This window comes from Gadus chalcogrammus, chromosome 4 (genome assembly GCF_026213295.1).
Source record: "Gadus chalcogrammus isolate NIFS_2021 chromosome 4, NIFS_Gcha_1.0, whole genome shotgun sequence".
Lineage (NCBI taxonomy): Eukaryota > Metazoa > Chordata > Actinopteri > Gadiformes > Gadidae > Gadus > Gadus chalcogrammus.
Window position 1 is genome coordinate 35112346 of NC_079415.1, and position 13021 is coordinate 35125366.

Sequence of the window (13021 nt, forward strand, 5' to 3'; positions counted from 1 at the left end):
CCTTCCAGTGCCCTTCCAGTGCCCTTCTAGTGCCCTGATAGTGCCCTTCTGCTTGTCTGGTCCTTATAGTGCCCTTCTAGTGCTCTTCTGCCCATCTGGTGCCCTTCTAGTGCCCTTCTGTCTGTCTGGTGCCCCCATGGTTTAAAAAGTGTGCTAAAGTGCCCTCTATGGTGGTGAAAATGAGAGAAAGTGCCTTATTGGGTGCCATTTACACGTGAGCAAAAATTAATGAGGCGTTTATTAAGTCGCTAGAATAAGGGGAAACAGTGTTTTTGAAGCAACATTTTTTCTGGGGGAGGAACCCCAGACCCCCCGTTTCAATTATGAGCCCAACTATTCTTTTAAGTGCTACATGGAGATGTAACAAGTGCCCCGAATGGGACCTTCAAGGCAGCGCTTGCTAAGGTTAGGGGATAGGACCTTCCAGGTAGCGCAGCCTTTAAGGCGCCGTTGGGGGAACAAAACACCATCAAGTTAGAAAAGCCACTGTGTCCGCTGGTGGGGCCCCATGTTGTCCAGAATGTGCCCTTTTTATTTTTTCGCCCCTGCCCTTCAAACAGTCTGAGTCCGCCACTGCCTCACTGTGATAATTTAGTCCAGATTTGATGAGTCTAGCTGTAGTGGTTTTCAATCAGGACCCGTTCTAATGCGGTCTGGACCCCTAAAAAGCATTAACATGTGCCTTTATTGCATTTTCACAAATAGGGTAAAGGTTTCACAAATCTGAAAATATGTTTTACATAATGTATAGCCTCACTGTGATGATTTAGTCCAGATTTGAAGAGTCTAGCTGTAGTGGTTTTCAATCAGGACCCGTTCTAATGCGGTCTGGACCCCTAAAAAGCATTAAAATGTGCCTTTATTGCATTTTCACAAATAGGGTAAAGGTTTCACAAATCTGTAACTATGTTTTATATAATGTATAGCCTCACTGTGAAAATTTAGTCCAGATTTGAAGAGTCTAGGGGCCCTATCTTGCATCCGGTGCAAGTGACTTAGTCACTGGCGCATGTGTCGTTGCTAGTTTACAACTGGCGCAGAGCGTTCTTTTCCCACCAGCGCCACTCGCCGGTAAATTAGGGATTGATCATGCGCCCCAAGGGGCGGTTCGGCGGAAGGAGGAGGCGTGTTCTGGCTCAAACGGTATTTTGCCGTCTCTGAATACCATTGCGCTACTGACCAGGAAATACCTGGTTTAAAGTCAGTGGCGCGTTGTTCAGATGCTATTTTAAGGGCGCATGCATACATGCGCATGCGATGCATACGGATTGCTTGTGCACCTCGCGCATACACTTTGCTTCTCTCATCTACCTAGCCGCACATTCTTGGTAAATTATTTGGGAAAGAACAGCTGATGCAGCGGTAATAAGTTGTACTTTTAAATCAATGCATCTGCAAACACCGTACAGCAAACACATATTTTCTTGACACAGACATCGTGTAGGCCTACATGCCCATAACTTTTAGGATTGATGAGTAGGCCTATTTGATCGTGAAAAACATTGTTTTACCGCGAGTGAGTGTTAAAAAGAATGAATGAATGCAGGCGCGCGTGTGTGCTCTGTTTAAACACACGCAAACTAAACACTCATCATCATCTCATCTTCGTCCGCTTATCCGGGTTCGGGTCGCGGGGGGAGCAGCTCAAGCAGGGGGCCCCAGACTTCCCTTTCCCGGGCCACATTGACCAGCTCTGACGGGGGGATCCCGAGGCGTTCCCAGGCCAGTGTTGAGATATAATCTCTCTCTCCACCTAGTCCTGGGTCTTCCCCGAGGTCTCCTCCCCACTGGACGTGCCTGAAACACCTCCCAAGGAAGGCGCCCAGTGGGCATCGTTATCAGATGCCCGAACCACCTCAGCTGACTCCTTTCTAAGTAAAGGAGCAGCGGCTTTAATCCGAGTTCCTCACGGATGGCTGAGCTTCTCACCCTATCCCTAAGGGCCACCCTTCTGAGAAAACTCATCTCGGCCGCTTGTACCCGCGATTTCGTCCTTTCGGTCATCACCCAACCCTCATGACCATATGTGAGGATAGGAACGAAGATCGACCGGTAGATCGAGAGCTTTGCCTTGCGGCTCAGCTCTCTTTTCGTAACAACGGTGCGGTAAAGCGAACGCAATACCGCCCCCGCTGCTCCGATTCTCCGGCCAATCTCACGCTCCATAGTTCCCTCACTCGCGAACAAGACCCCGAGGTACTTGAACTCCTTCACTTGGGCAAATTAAACACGTAACGCATAATACAATCAATGGCAATGTCTATTACCGCGGGGACACATGCATATTAGGATAGCATACAATAGGCCTACTCATAAGAAACAATGTTTATAATGTATTGCGTACATCATTAAATAGAACCACAGTTACCGCATATCATATGTTATAGCCTATCATACGTGTTCTTTGCCGAAATTTATTTGAGGACTCAGTATTTCTGAAGTTGTGGAAGAAAACCCCTTATTCCATGTGTGAATTAGGCCATATTATTTGGCAATAAACTAAGCCATTTGCAGTTTGAAATTCATGTGCATCTGTCTCATCGGAGACTGCAGACGCGCTGTCAAAATATCAACTCGTCCGATTCAAATGCGCTCATGGCTCTTAAAGGGGATGGGAGCTGGCACTCTCATTGGTTTGTTGCACGTTACGCCCAAACCACACCTACGGGTAATTAGGCTGCTTCAGACCAACCCTTTTGACACTTGCGCCGCGGCGCAAGCGTCATTTATCCGCCTGTAAAATAGCGATAGCGCCGTAGAACCGCCCACAAAGCTACTTGCGCTTTGCGCTTCCCACTTGCGTTTCAGACCGTTAAAATAGTGCCCTAGGTGTAGTGGTTTTCAATCAGGACCGATTTAAAGTGGACCAGCTGCCGAATCGGATGCTGCGAATCGGATGCCAACTTCCGCGTCGTATTTGAAATAGACCTTGAGACTTGGGTAAAACCCTATAGGACATTGATCATGATATGCCTCAATATCAGAATTACAACCTTGAGTCAAATAGCACTGGCTAGTGGAATGAAAGTGAAAGCATAGTAAGCTTGTCCAGGCCCTACAAGTCAGGATGTAGGCTATGAATCAGAATACATTTTTGGCTAGTTGGCATCCCAGAAACCAGTTCTATATTTTCTTGGGGAGGACCCCCGTCCATTACTGCACCCCACCCACGAATTGGATTACCAGCCGCCGCTGCAAACAGGGAGCGAAGGGGGACCAATGCTAGGAATCTTCTGACTTTGTCCCGTTAGAATAATGCTGCATTCTAGAGGGACGACCGAACTAAACTGAGCATTACTGAGATCTAGACATTTAACCAGGGACCTTTTAAAATGGATCATCTTCAATCATCTTTGTCCTAGTAATAAGTTATTCAACACAGACATCAATTATTAATAAAAACAGAAAGCGAATCAAAATTTGAAAGTGTTTAATCGTAATGAAAAGAAAAACAAAAAGCACTAATTTCAACTAGGGCTGCAACTAACGACTATTTGAATAACCGATTAATCTGTCGATTATCTTTTCGATTAATCGATGAATCGGATAAAAAAAAAAAACATTTTTAATTGCTGCATCTTTATTCAAAAACCGAACATCACTTCAAATTCACAGTGCAGACTGAAGTGTAAAAACACAAGGTTATTGCTCCAACGTCCCAGAACTATTAAAAGTAATATTAAATTATAAAACAATTAAAAAAACATAACTGGGATAACACAAATAAAACATACAATGTATGATATACTTTTATATGTATATAAGGGATGTCCATGGTTAACCGGTCAAACCTATTGATACCAATTTCGAGACTCCTTGAAATAGAACTTGTAATATTGCTTTAATTGCTCATAAGATGATGATAGTTCAAGATAGGACATTAAACAGGTCATAATTCTATCCATTTTATATTACTGGGAAAACAAGTTTTCACCAAAATCTTTTTTTTTTTTTCTGTTGCATTTGAACGCATCAATCATATTACTGGGCCGACCTGAACACATCACATTTTACACTGTTTGTGACCATTGGTCATTTTTTTTTTTTTTAAGCTAACTAGCTCTATATCCTGCCGATTTAAAAATGGATTTAAAAACTGCATTACTATTTTTAACTGACGGGACTTTCTACACCGTCCGGTTGTGTGATTACTAACGCTGCTTTGAATGACTGTTGATGCACTCGGTGCCGACTCCGAGCCCGTCTGCACAACATCTGCAGCAGCAGCAGCTGACAGTTTTCGGTAGGACTAGACGGATACTGAGTTGAAGGAGTTTTTTTAACCCAAAGACAGTGTAGGTACAACACTTCTATGTAGGCCTACAGTCAAGTGTTAAGATATGACCAAAATACAAGCTGTGGTCGCTCACACTAAAGCTCGCTGTGGGCGTGCATGAACCGTGAACCAACCTGTCGGCGGCTGGCCGACAGGTTGGTTCACGGTGCCGCGCCTACGAGTAACTTATTAATCGCGCGACTCATCGAATCGACGACCAAATTCGTTGCCAATGCATTTAGTAATCGATTTTTTATCGATTTTATCGATTCGTTGTTGCAGCCCTAATTTCAACCAATACAGGACAGAGGTCTCAATCAAAGCATCCCGTTACCCCGTGCCGAAGTGTGCTTGAGCATGTGCACACGCAAATTGCTTGGGTCGCTGTAGCTGGCGTTGCACTGCAGACACACGCAGGGCTTCTCCCCGGTGTGAGTCCTCATGTGGATTTTCAGGTCGCCGCCACGACTGAAGCCCTTCATGCATTGGTCACACTTGTATGGCTTCTCGCCGGAGTGAGTCATCATATGGATCTTCAGGTTGCAAACACGACTGAAGCGCAACGTGCATTGGTCACACCTGTAGGGCTTCTCGCCGGAGTGAGTTCTCATGTGGCGCTTCAGGGCGGAGCTTTGAATGAAACACTTCGTGCATTGGTCACACCTGTAGGGCTTCTCGCCGGTGTGAGTCAACATGTGGAACTTCAGGCCGGAAGCATGACTGAAGCACTTCGGGCATTGGTCACACCTGTAGGGCTTCTCCCCCGAGTGAGTCGAAATGTGGAACTTCAGGCTGCGGCCAAGACTGAAGCACTTCATGCATTGGTCACACTTGTAGGGCTTCTCGCCGGAGTGAGTTCTCATGTGTCTATTCAGGTAGTCTTTCTGACAGAAAGACTTCATGCATTGGTCACACTTGTAGGGCTTCTCCCCGGAGTGAGTCCTCATGTGGATCTTCAAGTGGCCTTTCTGACTGAAGCGCTTTGTGCATTGGTCACACTTGTAGGGCATCTCGCCGGAGTGAGTCCTCATGTGGATCTTCAGGGCATAGCTATAACTGAAGCGCTTTGTGCATTGGTCACACCTGTAGGGCTTCTCGCCGGTATGAGTCGACATGTGGATCTTTAGGGCATCTCTCCGACTGAAGCGCTTACTGCATTGGTCACACTGGTAGGGCTTCTCCCCAGAGTGAGTCATCATGTGGACGATCATATTGGCATTGTTGGGAATAACCTTTCCACACAAGACACCGGGCCGGCCCTTGCGCCCGCCCTGATGCCCAGTCAGCTCCTCAAGGCGGACGAGCCGCACACTGCAGTTCAGGCTCTTGGCCACGCTGTGGTCAGCAGACATCGAGCTCAAGGCCTCCAGGTCTGACGCGGCAAAGAGGGTGTCATGGCCGTCCACCGCCAGTGGGCCCTCCCCTTGTCCGTAGACGCTCAGGATGCGCAGCTCCCTGCTGTGACTTGACCTGTGGGAGGAGCCAGGGGCGTCCATATGCAGACTCTCCGAGGTGGCGCCGCGCTGCGTGCTGCAGTCTGTGATGTCATTGTCTTCTTCAGAGAGGAAAACAGAGAAAGAGAGAAAGTAATGGTTTTAATTAATCATTTTCATAAAGGTATTTAGTATTTACTTTGTACACACTTGTGTGTTGGAAGAATTATATTTTGACATTCTTTATAACTTCTATTTGTTGATTATGCATTTTCCTTGTCGCCCTTTGGATGTTCAAGGGTTAAAGGCTCCTGCTGAAAAGGCAGATTAGAGTACATTCTCAGTTTATCAAGATTGTTTTCTTGCATAGATGCAATATGTATTACTAACCTACGGCAGGCATGCCTCCACCAATATCCTCTTCAACCTTGATTGAAATGGTGTCTGGGGTATGCTGCTTTCCACATAAGAAGGAAACACACACAAGACATATTCTTTCATTTTCACAGAATAGATGTCAATCCCCACTACCGACAGATTAGTTGGGCATAAGACGGGCATAATTGGCAGTGCAAAAACGTTTACTGGATCATAAAGGTGTGGGCTTTCTATGGGTTTGTTTTAGAGTTTTAACAGAGGAAGCCTCTCTTTTGGATGGTGAATGAGAAGATGATTTCCAACCTGCACACTCAGCTCCTCACGGCAGACCAGCCGCTCGCCGCGCTCCAGGCTCTTGGCCGCGCTGTGGTCCGCAGACAGCGAGTTCAGGGCCTCCACTTCTGAAGTGGTGAAGAGGGTGTCATGGTCGCCCACCGCCAGTGGGCCCTCCCCTTTTCCGTAGATGCTCAGAATCTTCAGCTCCTTGCAGTGACTGGACATGTGGGAGGAGCCAGGGGCGTCCACACCCAGACTCTCTGAGGTGGCGTTGCGCTGAGTGCTACTGTCTCCAAAAGCATCGCAGTCTTTTGCAGAGGGAGAAAAAAAGGAAAAATCTATTGTTTTGATACATTATTTGCATAAAGGGAGGCATTGTGTATTTGTACACTTGAATGCAATGTTTATTATTTAATTATTGATTATGCCTTTTCCTTGTTGTCACCCTTTGGATGGTCAAGGGTTTAAGGCTCCTGCTGAGAAGGCAGATTCGAGTACATTCTCAGTTGATCAAGGTTGTTTTCTTGCATGGATGCAATGTGTATTACTAACCTACGGCGGGCATGCCTCCCCCAATATCCTCTTCAACCTTGATTAAAATGGTGTCTGGGGTCTGCTGCTTTCCACATAAAGAAGGAAACACACACAAAACATATTCTTTCATTTTCACAGAATAGTTGTCAATCCCCATTACCGACAGATTAGGCGTTTTTACACTGCCAAGCTGGTTCGGTTGCGGCTTGGCGCGCCCTGCAATTTCAATGTCTTGCCTGCCTATTTTTTTTTTTGTTTCAAGACCCTCGCATGCAAGAATGAGTTCACATCTGAATATAGACAAAAACGCGATTAACTATTTACAAGTGCAAAAATGCCAACAAATTCTTTATTTTGCTCACCAGCAGTTCCTCGCTACGACTGGACATGTGGGAGGAGCCAGGGGCGTCCACACCCAGAATCTCTGAGGTGGCGCCGCGCTGAGTGCTACGGTCTCCAAAGGCATCGCAGTCTTCTGCAGAGGAAAAAAAAAAAAGGAATAATCAATTGTTTTGATACATTTGATACATATTTTGATACATTTGATACATATTTTACATAAAGGGAGGCATTGTGTATTTGTACACGTGAAAGAAACTCTTTAAATGTATGTAACATTGACAGAGGGTTTAAAATGTGTACTGCTGACAAAGATTCACAGTTTTGGAGAGGGACATCTCCTCCAGCACCCTCCTCCCTAGACTCAAAGCTCAAGTGGTTGGCCAGGTTAAGGACACTCAACGAACACCAGCGCAAAGTGATCCGAGCACCACATGACATGCGAGGCAAGCGCAATAATTCTATTTTGACACTATAAAGCAGCAACGTGTCCTTCCCTGTAAGCTGCTCAGCTAACATTTATACATTTTGAACCCTTCTGGGCTCTTGACTGATTCCATCTTTGAATTGCAACTCCAAGTTAATCTTTTAGCAGGGCGCTGGGCATGATGCTTTTTCAAAGAGGACCAGGCTTTTTAGCGCAGGTAGAATCTAGCATCAGCCTAGAATCTATGCTGCCTAGAATCTACTACATCAAGGGAAAAAATACTCAATGTAGGAAGTACACACCTTCACTTTTAAAATGGGGCTGCGAAGTCTTTAAGGATAGCTGTGTGCCTACAGTACGTGTTTCCAGGTGGTCTGTCTGGCAGGCAACATCCCTTGAGAGAAGCTGCTGAATGTAAGCATTTGATGAGCTGGCCTGCGTAGAGACAACAAAGTAAAATCAGTACTCAATTTATTACATTGAATATATTCCAGGTGCAAGTTGTAAGAAGATATAAGATAAGCATGTTTAGTGAATTACATTAGCCTAATACTTAAAATTAGTTCTATGAAATGATATTACATCCTTGATTTGTTTACATATTTTATAGTTCATCTCATCAACTCAATACCATGACATCAAGCTCTGCAGAAATCTGCTAATAACCCTTTGATTTGAATCAGGTGTGAAGGAGAAAACATGCCTATAATAGTGTTCCGTAATTGTCATATTCAAACCACACTGGGTGACTCAATAAAACTCCCTCAAGAAAACTTGGCGAAGTTATTGATAAGTAGGCCTACATTTGGTATAAATGATCAGTAGGCCTACATTTGGTATAAATGATAATGTGTCATTCAATTTGATATCTCATTCAACTTAAATTGGAGTGGATAAAAGTGTGATTAATCGCGAGTTGTCTCACCAAACGATGCGATTAAAACTTGTAATCTTTGTCCAGCCGTAATAAATACATTATTGATGGAGATGGTTTCCCCTATTTTTGTCTTTTAATCGTATTCCTTTGCAAAGATTGACAATGAATGGTCTAACAAATACCTTCATGAATAACGTGTGTAGGGGGAACAGGAACTGGGGGGGAACCAAATCGGGTGCTACAGCGGCCATGATTTAGTCCGCTGTCCTTTCTTATAGGTCCATGGTATTTACACACATAACTGATGCTATCTACCGTAGCATTAGCAACAGTAACTTGGCTGTTAGCTGTAGCGCTAATGCTAAAGTAACATTAGAATGGTAACAACGGAACAATATACAGTAAAGCAACACAATGATATGGCGTTAGTGAACTTACTTGTCCGAGGTTTGTAGCTGAGCCATGGAGAGTTGGTACTGATCCAGACTTGATTCTCAGACGTTGAGCAAGTCCAGCTCTGTATTGGCCCAAGTTAAGGAAGCAGTCGTCAGTGAAATGTTTGGCGCAGACTGGCGCATTTCCAGAGACAATGAAATTAACCCACTGGTTCTTCAGAGGCTCGGAGGAAGGAACAAAATATAGACTTTCGTGTTCATTTGTACATCCAAACACTAAGCAACTGCTATGCTTCGCTCGTTTGCGAGCCATGGTGTCTCTCAAGGAAAGAACTACGTGTACACGATCGTAGAGTAGGGTCTGTCTGCGTCCTGCAAGACGGAGGCGTAACTTGTTGTGGGCGTAACTTGTAGTAGGAGGCGTTAAGGCTGGTTTATGCTCGGTTACGTAAGCGTAAGCGCAAGCGCAAGAGGCCCTTGCGCGCCCTTGCGCCCCCCTTGCGCGACTTCTCACGTCTTGCGTGCGTCGGGCGATTTTTCTAGACTTGCGTCATTTTTTACGTAAGCTTTTACGCGAGCCGCCCAGCCTGCAAGGCTGTGATTGGTTTGCTGGTCTGGTTACTACTTCCTGTCTGGAGTATCACCCGGCAGGCTCATATACAAAAGCATTAACCTGAAGTGAAGTTAACTTTGCTGCCAACACATTATGTCGTTTTAAAATGTAGAGAGATATGCACATTTATACAACCCCAATGATCAACAACTTCATCACCCCTGTTCCTCTGTCTGTTGCCATCATTCACTGTGTATGGGGAGAACACGATCTGGCACATAAACAAACCAACGACTCCCACAGACAAAGACGTCATTCTCGAGGTCGTCTTCAACGAAAAACTTTCCTCCACATATTACTCCACCTACTGTTCTGGCGGTAAATTGCTTGGCAACACGCGCAACACGCGCAACCTAAAAGGGAGCATGAATTGCTTTGAGTAAATTTTGCGCAACAACGTAACACCAACGCTGAAGCATGCAGCCGCCTTAACTTCTTCTTCTTCTTCTTTTATTTAGGCAATCTTGACGCAGCTATGGCGTATTACTGCCCCCCACTGTTTGTTATTTCCCCCTAAACTTTAAATCCTCTCCAATGATGTTAAGGTAGTCCATCAATTCCTTTGTTTTATCCACTGAATCCAGATTTAAATGGGTGCGCATACTAAAAACTGATTCTCCATCTGATCCAAGCCTCCGGTACAGAGTCCTCCGTTGCCTGGAATAGCGCCCACACTGGAGAAGTACATGTTTTACAGTCTCTCTTTCTCCACACTCACACCTGCCATCTGGGTGTTTGCCAATCAGAGCCAGCCCACTCCTCAGCCCACAGTTTCTAAGCCTCAGTCTTGTGATTGCTACATCATCTTTTCTTATGCACCCAAAAGTGCACCTATCTTTATTTACATTTTCCTGTATTGAAAAGTACGCCCTTCCCTTCCTTCTCCCAAGAATTTTGCCACCTTTCTTTTAGAGCCCTGTTTATTTTTTCCATGTACTCGGGTGCCCCATATTGCAAATGAATTTTTCACTGTTTCCTCCTTCACCGCCTTCTTTGCCTCCTCATCCGCCTCCTCGTTCCCTTTCACACCCACATGAGCCGGCACCCAGAGAAACCCCACCTCCTCCCCGCCTTGTAAATTCTGAACAGAGACTGTAGAATATCCACAATTAAATCCGGTCTGGACTTGGATTTTCCTTTTTTTATTGAAATTAAAGCTGCAGCTGAATCACTACATATTATTGAATACCCCTGTTTATTATCCTGCACCCATCGTAAGGCCCATAAGACTGCCACAATCTCTGCTGTGAATACTGACATATGATCTGAGATTCTATACCCTATTCTGTACCCGATTTCAGGAATGCTAATACCCACTGCTACTTTACCACTCTCATGCTCCTTTGACCCATCAGTGTAAATGAGTAGATGGTCTCCCCATACTTGTTGCTGCCAGACTTCTATCTCTTTTACTACGCCCTCTGACATCCTTGATTTGCTTAAAGGTCCCATGACATGAAAATCTCACTTTTGGAGGTTTTCTAACATAAATATGAGTTCCCCTAGCCTGCCTATGGTCCCCCAGTGGCTAAAACTTGCGTTTGGTGTAAAACTAGCACTAGCTGTTCTGCTCGCCTTCGAAAAAATGGAGGCTCAAGCGCGCTGATTTGGCATGTCTGTGCTCATGACGTCATCAGGAATCTCAGCTCCTCCCCTTACTCTGCCTGGCCCGCCCAGAGACGTTGGCCCGCCAATGAGACTCGACCGTGCGAGCGCCACATGTGTGTGTGTGAATACACACACTGTAACGCAAGTGTTTCTTGTCGGTTCTTTGACGTGTCTTGTATTTCCACAACGAGACTGTCGTGGGGGTTATCTGAGCCATGGTTGAGAAGGAATTGGGGGAAAGGAACTATGGTTTGACTCGCTGAAGTACATGAACTGCGACATGCCGCCGGTTGCCGAGAGGCACCATCGCCCGGCAGCGGGCAGCCGGCAGCAGGCAGCGCGCGGTTCAGTCGACTTCAGGTTGATGTGAAAGTGGAAGAACCAGAGACGTCGCAGAACCCGACAAAGTCGTTTGTGATTCATAATATCGTCTGGAGGCGCACACAATATGTTATATGATATAGATATCTATGTATTATATGATATTATTTAGATATAGAGCTCCAGGACTGTAACGCAAGTGTTGTACACTTCCTTGTTATTTGGATAACCGTTCTGCTGTTGGTGTGATGGCGCATAACACGTCGGACTCTCGTCTCTGGTATTTCTACAACGAGACTCGTATTGGGGGTTATCTCAGCCAAGGTTGAGAATGAATTGGGGGGAAGGAACTTTGGCTTTGACTCCCTCAAGACCATGAACCACGACAAGGAGGAGAAAGGGATCTTTGCCGGGCAGCGCTTATGCACCTCCGCCTCCGGCGGTGGTCCCTCAGCGGGGCTCAAGCGGGAGACATTCGCCGCCAACAATCCCTTTCTCCTCCATGTCGTGGTTCATGTTCTTGAGGGAGTCAAAGCCAAAGTTCCTTCCCCCCAATTCATTCATTCGTGTTATGCGCCATCACACCAACAGCAGAACGGTTATCCAAATAACAAGGAAGTGTACAACACTTGCGTTACAGTCCTGGAGCTCTATATCTAAATAATATCCTATAATACATAGATATCTATATCATATAACATATTGTGTGCGCCTCCAGGCGATATTATGAATCACAAACGACTTTGTCGGGTTCTGAGACGTCTCTGGTTCTTCCACTTTCACATCAACCTGAAGTCGACTGAACCGCGTGCTGCCGGCTGCCCGCTGCCGGGCGATGGTGCCTCGCGGCAACCGGCGGCATGTCGCAGTTCATGTACTTCAGCGAGTCAAACCAAAGTTCCTTTCCCCCAATTCCTTCTCAACCATGGCTCAGATAACCCCCACGACAGTCTCGTTGTGGAAATACAAGACACGTCAAAGAACCGACAAGAAACACTTGCGTTACAGTGTGTGTATTCACATTGATGTGGACGTTGAAGAACCAGGAACGTCGGAGAACCCAACGCGGTCGTTTGAGATTCATAATATCGGCTCACACAGCTTTTGGCCGTGATAATATATATTATATGATATAGATATCTGTGTAGGCTATATGATAATATTTAGATATAGAGCTCCAGGACTCCCGTGTGTTCTAGAATATTTACAGAACACGGCTAAAGGGTGTGCGCCTCGCCATTGCGATACATCCACTGTAAACAGAGCGCATGGTGGCTGCAAGCTGCTCAGGGCCACACCCCCACCCTCCTCCTTGACACGCCCACCGAAACAGCGCATTTGGGGGAAGCTCAATGTGCGACTGGCTCGGAGTGGCTGTAACTCTGCACCACGGCTGAATTTAGGGAACGTCTTTGAATACTGTGTTAGTTGCCCACTAATACCTATATTAAAGAATACATAAAATAGCATGTCATGGGACCTTTAAACTCATAAACTTTAGGTTAACACTGGGATCTGGGATCAGCCATGACAGAGCAACTGAG

At 45.7% G+C, this 13021-nt stretch overlaps 1 protein-coding gene and 1 long non-coding RNA gene across 2 annotated transcripts in view; both read right to left on the bottom strand.

Moving 5' to 3' along the window:
- Positions 1 to 3157: 3157 nt before the first annotated feature.
- Positions 3158 to 13021, bottom strand: part of LOC130381042 (zinc finger protein 845-like) — a 33279-nt gene continuing 23415 nt past the window's right edge. The window contains exons 12-16 of the mRNA XM_056588462.1: positions 7260 to 7278; positions 6916 to 7213; positions 6391 to 6671; positions 6100 to 6163; positions 3158 to 5831 (exon numbers count right to left, since the gene is read on the bottom strand). Coding sequence (XP_056444437.1) covers positions 4594 to 5831; positions 6100 to 6163; positions 6391 to 6671; positions 6916 to 7213; positions 7260 to 7278 — 1900 coding nt within the window. The 3' untranslated portion in view covers positions 3158 to 4593. The remainder of the gene's footprint in view (positions 5832 to 6099; positions 6164 to 6390; positions 6672 to 6915; positions 7214 to 7259; positions 7279 to 13021) is intronic.
- On the bottom strand, positions 7306 to 11309 carry LOC130381458 (uncharacterized). Its single transcript, XR_008895414.1, has 3 exons — positions 8979 to 11309; positions 7966 to 8098; positions 7306 to 7372 (listed from the first exon to the last, which is right to left on the bottom strand). It is a non-coding gene; the product is annotated as an uncharacterized LOC130381458 (long non-coding RNA).